The 15,441-nt window shown below is 50.4% G+C and overlaps 1 protein-coding gene across 4 annotated transcripts in view; it reads right to left on the minus strand.

Moving 5' to 3' along the window:
* The window catches only part of SPECC1 (sperm antigen with calponin homology and coiled-coil domains 1), a 111,824-nt gene that overhangs the window by 5,586 nt on the left and 90,797 nt on the right, over nucleotides 1-15,441 (minus strand). For all 4 annotated transcript variants that reach the window (XM_083479790.1, XM_083479792.1, XM_083479791.1 and 1 more), the window contains 2 exons: nucleotides 4,254-4,370; nucleotides 2,954-3,013 (listed from right to left, as the gene is read on the minus strand). In XM_083479790.1, the coding sequence (XP_083335916.1) occupies nucleotides 2,954-3,013; nucleotides 4,254-4,370 (177 nt within the window). The remainder of the gene's footprint in view (nucleotides 1-2,953; nucleotides 3,014-4,253; nucleotides 4,371-15,441) is intronic.

The following is a 15,441-nucleotide window of genomic DNA, read 5'->3' on the forward strand; positions in this document are numbered from 1 at the left end:
TTCTCGGTGGTGGCACCCGCCCTGTGGAACACCCTCCCATCAGATGTCAAAGAGAAAAACAACTACCAGACTTTTAGAAGACACCTGAAGGCAGCCCTGTTTAGGGAAGCTTTTAATGTTTAATAGACTATTGTATTTTAATATTTTGTGGAAGCCCTCCAGAGTGGCTGGGGAAACCCAGCCATAATAAATGATGATGATGATGATATTTATCGGGAATCTCCTTTGTTGGCGGGAGCTTTCTCCATCTTCCATGGATATTTGAAGGTGTCTCTCATTCCTCCCTCTGTCTCCTCTCCTCCAGGCCAAGCCTGTGCAACATCCTCAGCTGCTCTCATAACATTCTTCCCGTCTACTGAAGCTTCTCAGTTCTTCCCTTGAAGCTCCAGAGAGAGAAAACTGGGCAGAGGGGGGAGCGGATCTCCGATCCCACGCACACACTGGACCCAACACGTCTGAGCCCCGGGGAACGTGACGGCTTTCGCTTCCCCTCTTGTGGCAGCGAATGGAGTAGGGGGTGGCCAGGAACAGCAGCACCCCCCCTTCCCGTGCCGGAAGGGCTCCCTATCTGCTTGGCAAGGCTTTCAAGGAGGCAGCGGTAGCCAAGAGTAATTAAATCCCGGCCGTAAGCCTTTTAAAGAAATGAATTTGAAACACCCAAGCTCACATAAAACGAGGGGGAACGGGACGGCGAATTGACGGTTGTGTGCCAGGAAGACTTGGTGATGGGGACAGAGAGCCGTGAGCACTTCAGGTTCCCATGATTTGGGCAAGGTATTCAGGAGATGGAGGCAGGGAGAGTTCAACAGGGAGAGTTCGGCAGAGGGGCCCTCTGGGGTGGGGAGGGGAGGCTGGTTTTTGGCCGGCAACAAGGCTTCTAGGGAGCTGGCAAGGGGTTGCAATACTTCTCTTCCAACTCTACAATTCTAAGATTCTATTAAAACTGCCCTAGGGCAGAGGGGAACCCCAGGGAACCTAAGGCAAGCCATCTTATGCAGAGTGAGACCCTTGGTCCATTGAGCTCAGTCTGGTCTGCACTGCAGCGGGAACTCGGCAGGGTTCCTGCCCAGCCCTGCTTGGCAGTGCCGTTTGAACCTCCCACATGCAAAGGGGGTGATCTGCCCCTGGGATATGGACCTTCCTCTAAAAATAAGATTCCAGCCCTCATGGCTCTGAATCAGGAACAGAGGGAGCACCTTAGCAGAGTCAGACCGTTGGCCATCTAGTTTGGTATTATATGCACAGGACCTCTGTGGGGTCTCCAGCCCTTCCTGAAGTTTTTAGAGATGGTGAGGAAGGTTGCATGCTATGAGACCTATCACTTAATAATAATAAAATTTTATTTATATCCCGCCCTCCCCCGCCAAAGCCGGGCTCAGAGCGGCTAGCAGTAAAAATAGCAGTTTACATAAAATCACAGTCAGTTAATTGAAATACATTCTAAAATCAATTCATTCTAAAATCAGTTCAGAATCAAATCAATGGCAACCATTGGGCTAGAGTTCTATGAGGATTACAGAAGGAAGGGGTCAGACTGTGCCTTGGTGGAACAGCTCTGTCTTGCAGGCCCTGCAGAAAGATGTCAAGTTCCTCAGAGCCCTAGTCTCTTGTGACAGAGCATTCCACCAGATTGGGGCCACAGCCAAAAAAGCCCTGGCTCTGGTTGAGGCCAGCCTAACCTCCCTGTGGCCCGGTATCTCCAATATGTTTTTATTTGAAGACCATAAGGTCCTCCGTGGGACATACCAGGAGAGGCGGTCCTGTAGGTACGAGGGTCCTAGGCCATATAGGGCTTTAAAGGTTAAAACCAGCATCTTAAACCTGACCCTGTCCTCCACTGGGAGCCAGTGCAGCTGGTATAGCATTGGGTGAATGTGATCTCACGGCGAGGACCCCATAAGGAGTCTCGCCACGGCATTCTGCACCCGCTGGAGTTTCTGGGTCAGTCTCAAGGGCAGCCCCACGTAGAGCGAGTTAATGCACGCGGAGGTGCGTGTTTCAGCCTGAGCAAGGTCTCTGCGACTCAGGGCTCATGCCAGCCTCTAGCCACATGGTCCCCCAATCTTAAGAAGAGCCCTGAAGCTGTGCAAAAAGTTACCGGTATTTGGAGTGGTGTGATGGGGCAAACGACTTTTTAGAAGTGATAACTCAACAGGTTTAGGAAGAGAGCGAGAGCAAGGGAGCTTGGTGTGTTCCTGTTAGCCCTGTGCTCTTTCGCACCTCTGTACCACAGCAAACATGTTTATGGCTGCAAACTTGAGCAAGTCATAGAAGAAGCAAAACGCGAGCAGCATTTTGCTCGCCCCCACATCGAAACCCGTGCAGGCAGAGTCAGAGACAAGGTTGTACTGGGGGTGCTGGGTTCAGATTCCCCAGTCAGCTGTGGAATTTGCTGCGGATTGGCCTTAGGCGAATCGGTCTAGCCTCACAAGGCTGTCAGGAGGATAAAAACCAGCTACAGGGAGGAACAGTGGACCATAAATGCCATAAAATAAATAGCTGTGCAGTCTGGGATTGAAGGCTGGCTTTTCTAAACCGAAAGGAGCAGCGGATCTGAACTATCTGAGCTCTGAATCACAACACCTTGGTGGGTTTGGCAAACAACAGGAAACCCTTAACCAAGCATTGTTCTTTCTTGACGAGGTCAGAAACTCCCTGAAATTGACTGACGGGGGAGATTCAGGATGATTAAAAGGGAGGGTCTTCCCCATGCAACCTCACTTTTTGACTTGTGGAACTCACAACCACAAGATGTGACGGCAGAAGATGGTCGCTGGTTTTAAAGTGGGAGATTAGATAAATGGAAGGGAGGGTGGAATGGATTTGAAGCCATGCTCCTGTTGCCTGTTTTCCTGCAGGTGCAAATATGACACCCCCCTCCCGCCCCCCGTCGGCCTCATCCCCTCCAATGCTATATTGGCGCAATGCATCTCCCCAGGACAAAAGCACTCACCAAGCTGGGTTTAATGCCAACGCTTTCGGCAGCCTGGAATGCCAAAAGGAGATTTCTTTTCTGTGGGGAGGGAGAGAGAGAGACAACAAATAGGTCAGGATAGAAGGGCTGTTTTCTCTGACATTAGCCTGCCCCCCCACTCCAGTTGCCATCAGACATTTGCCACGGGAACAGCAGTGAATGGGGAGGACATAGATTCTGTTTGCCTTTGAATGGGAAAGCTCCCCGATCGGTGCTTCCTGAAGCAATAAGCCAACCAAAACACTGTGATTCTTTGAAACTTGCACTGCTCCGAATTTTGCAATGCCATTTTCCAACCCCACAATGTGTGTTTATAGGGGAAAATTTTGCAAAATAAATTGCATTTTTTGTTAAAGGTGAGAAACAGAGGGCTTAGGCGAGGTGCAAATGGCAAAGACCTCGCCAGGAAACACAACCCACAACTGAAAGAAAACAGGCACTCCTTGATTCAAACCCACAAAAGGAAGTGAATTCAAGTATACATCAATCAGGTGAGAAGTAAGTTTCAGATTCTGCTTCTTCCTGGAAGACTTTATTATTGTAGCTACAGCAGAAAGGCACCCAGGCGGCCCTCGAGATATTGTTGGACTATTGTTATTACTGTAATTAAATTTCTTAGTTGCTTCTCCCCCCCTCCCCAATGCAACTGAAAGCAGCTTACAGCAAAAAATAAATAACATATATTAAAAACCAGGGGAAAAAACAAAGCACACTCACAAAATCTAAAACATGTTTTCAAAAGGCAGGATCAATATTACAACTGCTATTAAAAGGTCATTAGTTGGAACTACTTATAAATAACCAAACATTAACCTTATCCTGTATTTTTATTTTATTAAAAAACAACAACTTGGGGCTGATTATATTTGAAACTCCTTGGGAATTGATGTCAGGCTCCGCCTTCACTCTCCTCTTTTTGGGGTCTGCCAAAATGTTTTGATTTAGACAAGCCTGTCCAAAGTTTTAGAAAGCTGATGCAATTTAGTCTATTGTTATTTTAACTTTCTGAGAGTCTTAAATCATGGCTGCTACATTTCTGCTAGTGTTAAATTTTATTGCTTTGGTTCCCCCCTGCTTTTTTCTTTACAACCAAGCAGCATATAATATATTTTATGAAATGACTAAATAATAAATAAGGTCACTAGGTCAGGAATGGTGTGTGTGTGTGTGTGTGTGTGTTTACCCTGCAATTCCATTCCACATCACTAGGGGAAAGGTTTCTCCCCACCCCACCAAATCGCCCACCATCTGAAGGATGCTGGTGACAGAGGGGCCTCACCTTGTCCTGGCTGTTGAGCTCCTGGTAGGGAATGTGGGCAGGCAGGTAGGTGTGCAGGAGCGCACAGAAGGCCAGGCCGTCGCTCCAGCTGCTGCTGAAGTTGGTGATGTCGATATTCTGCGGGAGGAAAAGAAAAGGGAAGGTGAGCTCAGCGGGAGAGGAAACCCAGAAGACAAAAGTCACGAGATTGATGTGCATTATGATTAGTGAAATAAGTATTCAATCCCTTTGCGAAAGATGACTTAGTTGTTGTTTAGTCGTGTCCGCCTCTTTGTGACCCCATGGCCCAGAGCACGCCAGGCACTCCTGTCTTCCACTGCCTCCCGCAGTCTGGTCAAACTCAGGCTGGTAGCATCGAGAACACTGTCCAACCATCTTGTCCTCTGCCGTCCCCTTCTTCTTGTGCCCCAATCTTTCCCAACATCAGGGTCTTTTCCAGGGAGTCTTCTCTTCTCATGAGGTGGCCAAAGTCTTGGAGCCTCAGCTTCAGGATCTGTCCTTCCAGTGAGCACTCAGGGCTGATTTCCTTCAGAATGGAGAGGTTTGATCTTCTAGCCGTCCATGGGACTCTCAAGAGTCTCCTCCAGCACCATAATGACTTAGTACTTGGTGGCAATTACAGAGGTCAGACGTTTCTGGGGGTTATTCTGTCTCTCACAGCTACAATAAACCTACCATTAAAATTATGGACTGGTCATTTCTTCGTCAGGGGGTAAACGGGCAAATTTAGCAGGGGATCAAAACTTTTGCCCAATTGTGTATAAGTCAGCCTCCTTCACTCCTATTCAGCACCATGAGGAATGGAACCTTGCTGCGGATTAGACAAATTCATGGATGAGAAGACCACTGACAGCTGACAGCCACTATGGCTATGCTTGGCCTCCAGAATGCTTCTGGGAGCCACAAGGGAGGAAGGTGCTTGGATCCTGCTTGCAGGTTTCCCACTGGGGCCAGGATGCCAGCCTGGATGGTCCCGCTTTGACCCTGATCCAGCAGGCTCTCCTTGCTGCCTCCCAAGATCAACAAGTGCGCCAAGGCTGGACAAACAAGCAATCAACTCCCTATCAGTGGCAATAATGCAAAACAAAAGGCCTTTGGGTAGCAGGTTGGCATGGCAAGATGAATGCTGCCCACTGCCTGTGAAATTAACATTTTGGCAGGAGGTCCTGCGGGAGGCAAAGATCTGGGGGCGTTGGGGGAGAAGAGAAACTGTTTGTCCCAAATCTTAATTACCTCCACCTCCCGGCATTGTGTTAATTACGTTAAGGCGCTCTGCTAAGATTGGATTAACTCACTTTGCTGCTTTTCAAGAGGGGGAGGGGAAGGGAGCAAAGTGGAATATTTCTGTCCATTAACCGCTAGCTTCTTGGGTTTCGATAATGCCCCTTCAGATATTCTGCACCGGGGCAAAATAAAACAAACCACCCTATGCTTGTCTGATCCGTGGGGCTGGTGCGGTCAGCGGAGCAGGAGCAGTCAAAGCTGCCATACTGCCCTTTGTATATAATAATAATAATAATAATAATAATAATAATAATAATAATAATAATAATATTGTCTTCCCTGGAAATTTTGTTGTGGTGGGGCAGGAACTGTGGCTCCTTGCAGGTATTTCCAGGTGAACTGCTTATTGGTCATTCACCTGGATTTGTTTGCAATTCAATTCAATCCCAAGAAGCCCAAGCAGGGAGGGGGGTTTACATGCTTCTCTCCCCCCCCCAATTTTATCATCACAACAACCCTGTGAGGTAGGTTAGGCCAGTGTTTCCCAACCGGTGTTCCGCGGCACACTAGTGTGCCGTGGAACTTTGCCTTGTGTTCCGTGGAGGCGGGCGAGTCGGGCAGTGAGAGGCGGGGGGGCGGCGGCGAGCACATGCGGGGCGGCGAGCGAGCAAGCTCCCACATCCCATCGCCGCTTGCTACTGGGCCTGCGCATCCGCTCGCCACTGGGCCTGCCCCAGGAGGTGGGGTTGCGGGCATCACGCCCTTCCCCACGTGAGCGGGGAATCCCATCCGCCCCCACGTGAGCGGGGAATCCCATCTCAGCCCCCTCGAGAGCAGGGGAATCCCATCCGGCCACGCCTCCTGGCTGGCTGGAGGGGGCGTGGCTTGCCCTTTTTAGGGCCGGAGCGGAGGGGGCTCGCCCTCTCTTCTCCGGCTAGCCCCATCGCCGCTCGCTACATCCTATCGCCGCTCGGCGAGCACACGCAGGGCGGCGAGCGAGCGAGCTCCCACATCCGACGGCACCAAGCAGGGGCCCTTGGCCGTGCCGGTGCCCACCATGCCCGCCTCTGCCCAGGAGGGCGGCAAGCAGCCACCGCCACCACCACCCCCGCCGCTGCCCGGCAACCACGCCGCCGCCCCCGGCTCCCCGCGGCGGGTGATCGTGCAGGCTTCGACGGGCGAGCTGCGAGCTCGGCGGGCAGCGCCTCCGTCTGCAGCGCCCGCCTCGCGGCTCTCATTCCCTGCCCCTGCCAAAGCTCACTCAGCCAAGCCGCGCTCTCCTTCCTGCCTCGCTTTGCTGCCTCCTCCCCTCCACCCCCAAAGCTTGGAGGTTCCCCGGCAAGGGGGAGGGAAAAAAATTGAAAACTTTCACTTTCGTGCGTCCCTCCCGGCGTGACGCTGCGCGCTGACGTCACGGGGCTGTAATGGTGGTGTGCTGCGAGATTTTTTTCATTAAACAGGTGTGCCGTTGCCCAAAAAAGGTTGGGAAACACTGGGTTAGGCTGAGTAAGAGAAAGTGACTGGCCCAGGGATGCCCAGTGTGGGCTTCCTACCCAAGCAGGGATTCGAACCCTGGTCTCCCTGACGCTACACCACAAAGGCCTTCTTTGTGGCGAAGATAATGCCTCCACTGAGCTCCTGGGAGAGAGGCAAACACTGAACAAAACTTCCTCTCAAAGGGGTGAGGCCTGCCGAGATGTTATCCTCCCTGGTTGCTGTGACCTTGCCAGTGTTAAAGGCAAACCACAGAGCAGGTGGGAGAGACGGTGTCAGTTGGCCAAGCAGGAAGTCAGCCCAGAAAAGAGCTATCCTGACTTTGCTTAGCCAAACCAGGGAGGCGAGTTCTCCCCTTCTGCCTGCACAGGGAAAGGAGGACCTGGACGGAGGGCCACGCGCAGATCCCACATCCTGCAGATCCTGCTTGCGACAGGGATTGGGAGGGAGGGACAGGATGGAAGCAGCAACGGGGAGGGCGAGCAGCGCCTTGCCGATGTCATCCTCGACCTTGGCTGCAGAAGACAAAAGCAACGCCAGGGAAACTTAGATAGGAGGACACTAGGGTATTAGATGGATACGGGTGGTGCTGTGGGTTAAACCACTGAGCCTTGGGCTTGCTGATCAGAAGGTTGGTGGTTTGACTCCCCACGACGGGGTGAGCTCCTGTTGCTCAGTCCCTGCTCCTGCCAACCTAGCAGTTCAAAAGCACGTCCTTCCGGCGGGAAGGTAAATGGCGTTTCTGTGCGCTGCTCTGGCTCGCCAGAAGCGGCTTAGTCATGCTGGCCACATGACCTGGAAGCTGTACACCGGCTCCCTCGGCCAATAAAGCGAGATGAGCGCCACAACCCCAGAGTCGGCCACGACTGGACCTAATGGTCAGGGGTCCCTTTACCTTTTAACCAAGCCCAAAGAAGAAAGGGGAGGGTCAATAACATGGGATGGGGAACGCCTGGCTTCACAGCAGTGCATGTGAAAAGGGTCTAGGGGTTTTAGTGGACCAGCTGTCTGCTGACAAATGGCGGCTCCCTCGGCCAGTGAAGCGAGATGAGCTCCGCAACCCCAGAGTCGTCTGTGACTGGACCTAATGGTCAGGGGTCCCTTTACCTTAGGGAATTAGAAGCGCCTGCAGGATCAGGCTAATGGCCCATTTTAGTCCAGGATTCTGCTCTCATACTTGCATCCATCCATTTCTGTGGGTCTATTCAAAGTTGAATTTAGAACACGAGAAGCATTTAATGGACTAGGCCAAAGGACCTCCTCCTAGCCCAACATCCTGTGGCCGACCAGATGTCCTTAATGGCAAGGCCACAAGCAGGATCCGAGAATAACAGCAACGCTCCCCTCCTGGCATTCAGAGGCATTGCTGCTTTGGACTGTGGAGGCAGAGCAGAGCCAGCCCTCTCTTCCTCCGTGGACTGGTCCTCTTTTAAAGCCACCCAGGTTAGTGGCCATCCCTGCTTCTTCCTTCTCCTGTGGCAGGGAGTTCCGTAGTTTATGTGCTGTGTGAAGGAGGGTCTTTTCTCTGTCCAAAACCTTCTGGTGTTCAGATGAGGGAGGAAGGGTGGCATCATTCCCATGCGGATCTGGCCACCTCGCCTCAAAAAAAAACCCCAAGATGCTGCAGAGCTGGGGAAAAGGTCCAGCAAAGAGCCACCAAAATGCTGGAGCAACTCCCCAGTGACGCAAGGTTCCTCCAATACAGGGGAACAGTGGTGGGAATGAATGGAGGCAAAGCTGGCGTTGAAGAGAAAACACGGTGGATACTGACCAAAAATAAAAACAATTCGGGAACCCCCCTTGGACTTTTCGTGCAAAAAAATGAATGATTTTGAGACTTAAAAGAAAAACTGTTTAACGTAACATGGAGAAGATGGGTGTTATTACGGACTGAATGTCTTAAATATTTTTTTTCCTTTTTTATGTAACCCGCAAATGGAAAATTGGAAACCCTTTTTATCTTTCTTTCTTATCTCTTTCCTTTCCCCTCTTCTCTCCTTTTCCTTCCTGGTCTCTCTTCTTTGTTTCCGTCTCTTTTTCTTCCTCTTCAGAGGGCTCCTGCTCTGGGGTCCTGTTTGCAGCTTTCCCTTTGGGGCAGCTGTTTGGCCACTGTGAGAGCAGGCGGCTGGTTTAGATGGACCTGATCCAACAAAACATCTTATGTTCTTGATAGGACAGTGCTCTGTTGGCCCTAATGGACTAGCCCCTCTGTGCTGAATTTGCTGGAAAGTCATTGCATTTCACCCCAAAATAAGGATATTCTGGATTCTCCAAAACAACTGCCCAGCTCCATGCAATCTGTCCTGCAAGCTAGTTCCAGGAAAAGGGGGAAAGGAAACCTCTCTCCACTTCAAGATGAGACACAATCCTTTTCCCTCTGCACTTCCCAGACACTGAAGGGCATTGCTTACCAAGGGCTGGGGAGAGAAATTGCCAGCTATCAAGGAACCATGTCAGTTCTTTTTATTTTCCCCCTCGGGAAAGCCCCCAGCCACCAATTAGTAACTGCCCGGTCACAGTATTTCGAGACAGCCAAAGCAGGGATGCGATTCACTATTTCTTAAAGTGCTTAACATAACACAGGCTTGCACAAATATTTGAAAAGTCAATAGGGCTGAGACTGCGGGCTTATAATTGAAATAATAAAACAACAAATAAGAATTGGAGAGGGAAAGAGTGAGAGAGAAGATGGAGGAGGAAGCAGAAATTGTAATTCAAGATGAAGCAAATGGAGATACTTAAATGAGATTTAATTTGTTTTATATCGCCAAAATTCTTGCAGAAGTATGTTCTTAATTAATGTTCTCAGGCCCTCCCTGCCTCTTACAGTGCAAATCCTTTGCAAGTTTACTCAGAACACAAATCCCAATGGGACTTACTCCCAGGTAAGTGACTGTACACCTGCGGCTTTATATGTTTAGTTTACAGATAATTTTCATCAATGTTACTATTGTTATTATTGCTACACACAACACACCAGTTTTAATCTCCTAGTTTCCACAACAATTTTATTTTTCATCCTCATTAAAACCATCCTTGGATATTTTATGGTAAGGCAGAATGTACAGAAGAGCCTGCAGGATCAGGCCAATGGCCCCGCTAGTTCAGCATCCTGTTCCCACAGGGGCCAAGCAGATGCCCCAAAGGAAAATCAGAAGGGGGAGTTGCATGTTTGGAGCACATAGCACCATATTTTTCTGTCTATAAGACGCCCCCTATTTTTGGGGACTCCGATTTAAGAAAATGGGGGGAGATGTATCCGTGTACAAGGTAAAGGGACCCCTGACCATTAGGTCCAGTCGTGGCCGACTCTGGGGTTGCAGCGCTCATCTCGCTTTATTGGCCGAGGGAGCCGGCATACAGCTTCCGGGTCTTGTGGCCAGCAAGACTAAGCTGCTTATGGAGAAACCAGAGCAGCGCACGGAAATGCCATTTACCTTCCCGCCAGAGTGGTACCTATTTATCTCCTTGCACTTTGAGGTGCTTTCGAACTGCTAGGTTGGCAGGAGCAGGGACTGAGCAACGGGAGCTCACCCCGTCGTGGGAATTCAAACCGCTGACCTTCTGATCGGCAAGTCCTAAGCTCTGTGGTTTAACCCACAGCGCCACCCGCATCCCATTGGTGTACAAGAAACCCTCAAATTTTTGACATTATTTTTTTTGGGGGGGGGGGACCTAGTCTTATACATGGAAAAATACGGTAAATCCATTCCTTATCAGTCCATTTTTAGATGTCTGCAGGTGAAGGTCTGGCCCTTAGCAATTTCAGTAATGCAAAAAGAGCCCTGCTGGATCAGGCCAAAGGCCCATCTTCCTGTTCTCACAGTGGCCGGCTAGATGCCTCTTCTGGGAAACCCACAAGCAGGATCCGGCCACAAGAGCAACGCTCCCCTCCTGTGTCTTCCAGCACTGCTGCCTCCGTCTGCCAAGGCAGAGCTGAGCCACTGTGGCCAGGAGACCTCGATAGTCCTCTCCTCCTCATTGCAGTTGCCTAATCCTCCTTTAGAGCCACCACGGAGCATGGCCATGCGCTTTTCCAGCTGGTCAACAAGCCGAGATTGGATAACACGAGCCTGGATCTCTGCCGGAAGCCAGGGCATGGTGAACGGAAATGTGAAGCGAACAGTGAAAGCCATTTCCTATTTTATAAAAGCGTGACTCAGGAATCCGTGGGAAAATATCCACGCTTGGCCACTGTGCATCTTTTCATTTTTATTTCTTGGACGTTTTGCTTATTTTTTTTGAGAGCCAGCATGGCGTAGGGATTAGAGTGTCGGATTTGGGGAGACCCAGGTTCGAATCTCCACCTGAAGCTCACTGGGTAACCCTGGGCTGGCCACTGCCTCTCAGCCTAAGCTACCTCTCAGGGTTTTTGTTGTGGGGTTTAAATGCGGAGGGAAGAGTGGCGTGTGAGCTGCCAAGCTCCATGGAGAAAAAGGAGGGATAGAAATGCAATATATAATAAGTTTGCCCATTTCCCTCTGGGCTCCCCTCCTCGCATCTGTACAACATCTGTGCAAAGCCCTGGTCCACCAGGGAAGAGTTGTTTGAATTTTGTGTGTGCAGGGGGAAGAGGAGGGTGATAATCTCTGAAACGCAACCTCCTTTACCCCGTTCACAGATCAGCTCCATTAAGTTGAGGTCTTTTCTTTCAACACAAGGAACTTCTGCCAGGCGATAAGGCAGGCAAAACTCTGGGGGATTATCTCAGCCCGACCCCTGCCAGCTCTCAGCTGCTGAGAGGCATCGTGGTAAATCACCAGCGGGCAGGAGACGGAGTTGGCAGGCCTCAGCCAGGAAGTCTCCAGGAAGAAATATGGGCTTGGTGAGATTTTTTTGAACTGACAGGCCTCTAAATCACTCCTTGGGGAAAAGAAACAAGATTCTGCTGCTGAAAGGATCTTCCTCACTGCAACGGACAAGGGAGGAATCCAATTCAGTTTGCATTTAAAGGCAAACCCACTGCACTCGCGCTTTCCGAAATGAAATGTGGACCGAAGCACAGTTCTCTGAATTTTGCTCTGCGGTTCTCAAGTCAGGTAAGGTTTTGCAAAGCAATTTCCCCCGACACAATTTTTGCATCCCTCCCCCCCCCCATATACATTCTGTTTTATGCACGCTTTATCCTGGTATGTGCATATACCAGATAAAGCGTGCATAAAATAGAATGTATATGGGGGGGGGGAAGGATGCAAAAATTGTGTTGGGGGAAATTGCTTTGCAAAAAAGTCCTCTTTTAGGAATGTAAAAGCCCTGCTGAATTAGGAACACAAGAAGCACTCAAAGGGGGGGGGAAATCTGGTCCAGCCTCCTGTTCCCACAGCAGCTGACCGGATGCCCGCGAGCGCAAGAGTCCTCTCTGCTCCTGTGGCTTCTGCAACGGGCATTCAGAAGCATGGCTGCTACAGACTGCAAAATTGGCACTCAAGGACTGATGCATTTCCACAGACCGATGTGGAAAGGCAGAGCACTGAATGGTTAAGGTTAGAAGAATGAGCAGAGGAGAGAAATGGAACTGGGCAGACTTGCCTGACTGCACCCCTCAAACCAAAGAATCCTAAACTGGGAGTGTCTCATTTTTGTAGAACCGACCCCCAAGTGACCCAGGAAAGATTGTGTGGAACGGACTGTGGGAGTGCCAAAGTGCCAGAATCCGGCTTGCAGTTTCCACTGAAGAGAGGTAAAATTCCACCTGGCTGTATCAGGTGTGCGCCTTGTTACGAAACCACCTCTCTGCGGACACCCAGCCCTCCAAAAATCCCCCGGATTAGAGAATAAAACCGCAAGAGGATTTCCCCTTGTGGGGAAGACTCAAGGCTTTCCCCCTTACCTGGGGCTGGAATGCGGTTCCTCCTCCCTCCCTCCCTCCCACCCGCCAACCTTAAATTGCTGTAGAAACAGTGTTGCGTAGTGGTTAGAGGTTACTGGAACAAGCGGGCCAAGGAGATGTGGATTCAAATCCACATTTTGCCGCTGGGCTGACAGGGCTGAATCTTCCAGCACTCAGCTTCATTAGGAAGGGGCCGGTATTATCATTCCTAGTCTCAGGGAAAAGAACGATGCCTTATGAGGAACGGCTAAGGGAGCTGGGCATGTTTAGCCTGGAGAAGAGGAGGTTAAGGGGTGATATGATAGCCATGTTCAAATATATAAAAGGATGTCACATAGAGGAGGGAGAAAGGTTGTTTTCTGCTGCTCCAGAGAAGCGGACACGGAGCAATGGATCCAAACTACAAGAAAGAAGATTCCACCTAAACATTAGGAAGAACTTCCTGACAGTGAGAGCTGTTCGACAGTGGAATTTGCTGCCAAGGAGTGTGGTGGAGTCTCCTACTTTGGAGGTCTTTAAGCAGAGGCTTGACAACCATATGTCAGGAGTGCTCTGATGGTGTTTCCTGCTTGGCAGGGGGTTGGACTCGATGGCCCTTGTGGTCTCTTCCAACTCTATGATTCTATATTCACTTTCTTTCAGGTTGGAGAGGAGCCTGTTGCAATCTTGGCCAGCCCCTTATGTTACGGTAACTGGCTTCTGCTTGGACGATTAATGACGCATCCCTTGTTTACTTCAGGGATTATCTGAAGTGTCCGGGGGCAGCCAAAAGGTCAGCGATATTTACGCCTTCCCTTACGGACACTGAGGCACTGACGGCAAGACCTCACCACCAGCCACTGAGGGCCTGAACCCCTCGTGCGGAGATGATTCCCTCAGCATCGCTCAATGCCAGAAAACCCCATTCCCTCAACAGCTGGGCTGCTACCTCCAAAGGGGGAGGTGGGCAAGGGAAAGGGTATTTCTACATTATTTTGCTGTTTACAAAACAGAAAGGAAAATTTTCTTCTCTGGTTCAGCTCTCATCTGAGCTTTCACTCACTCAGACCGAGCATCTAATGAAGTAGGTTGTTGCCTGGAGAAATCCTCAAGCCATTTTTTTTTTAAAAAAATGCTGGTTCATAGCCTCAAGGTGTCATTAAATTCATTTCTCTTCAAGCTACATCTTTTTGTCAGGAATTCTTTAGCCACGATTCCTGGGGGCTGGACTGGATGGCCCTTTTTTGGGGGGGGGTCCTTTCCAATTCTGGAATTCTACAATTCTTCCCTGCTCCATGTGTCTGGTTGGAGCTGTTATGCTGAGAGATTTGGGGGCCAAGACAAAAGAAAGGAGTGCTTCACACAGCTGAGTTAAACTATGAAACTCCTTAGCTCAAAAGGCTGAGATGGCCACCAACTTGGACGGCTTTAAAAGAGGATCAGACAAATTTATGGAGGATAAGGGAATGGATGATTGCTAGTCACAATAGCTATGTTCTTCCTGTACATGATAAGTCTGAATACCCCAGTTGCTGGGAGTTATTATTCCCTGCCTTTATTTCCTGCAAGGTGCTCAAAGTGGTTCTCCCTCTCCTCATTTAATCCCCATAACCATTCTGCGAGATTGGCTGGCCTGAGAGAGGCAGGGTCTGGCCAAGGTCAGCTTCCTGGCTGAGTGGGGATTCGAACCCTGATCTCCCAGGTCCTAGTCTGACACTCCAGTTACACCACACTGGCTCAGTTGAAGGCCGAGCCCTCTCTCTCTCTCTCTCTTTCTCACGTGTGTCCAGCAACCCTGAGGGGGGGAAGAGAGACAAGTACCGCTTGATCCCTAGGTTAGGGCTGTTGTCTTCTAAGATAAGAAGCTGGATTTGGATGATTTTGGCCCCATGACAAATCGCTCCTCTTCGTCGGATCAACAACAGCCGGAGCACTTAAATCATGACCCGACTGCTAATGACGTGATTAATGAGGACGGAGGCTAATGAGACTAAGAGCGAGGAGACAAGAGCAAAGAACAGGAGTTATTAGTCCACCAGCAGCGCGGAGACTGGGGGCTGCCCCCCCCTGTTGCTCGCAGGCGTCAGTTTCTCAGCAAGAGAGATTAAGCTTAGGGGTCTGGCGGGGGGGGGGAGGGGAGAGAGAAAGATGGCTCCATCAACACCCACAGATCCGCTTCCACGAAATGAATTATTTGGGTCTCTGGCATAGAGGGGAATCCGGAGCTGGAGAGGCGTCAAGAAGTCACGTCACTGGCCGTAATGTCAACAGGGTGAAGGAGACGAGAAGAGCAGCTCGTGGCAACAGGAAAAGGCCTCAGGCCTGCCCAGTGGGGTTGCCCTGGGCTCCACGCCAGAGACCAGGAGCGGGGCTCACGTGGAAGCCAAAGGCTCTGCTATCAAAAGCGGGAAATCCCTTGCTGTAACTGACGCCGTGTCATAGGCTGCTTCCAACGTTTTACGTACGCATCTGGGTATGGTGGAGTTGTCACAACAGGGCCGGACAGCTCTGTTTCCATTTTTCTCTGAATTGCAGTCTGAAATATACTACGCCACGCTTATGCATCACAGAATCCTAAGAGCTGGAAGGGAGCCCAAGAATCATCTAGTCCAACCCCTGCAATGCCGCTGTCCCACACGGGGATCGAACCTGCAGCCTTGA

This window comes from Podarcis liolepis, assembly GCF_965112155.1.
Source record: "Podarcis liolepis genome assembly, chromosome: 16".
NCBI lineage: Eukaryota > Metazoa > Chordata > Lepidosauria > Squamata > Lacertidae > Podarcis > Podarcis liolepis.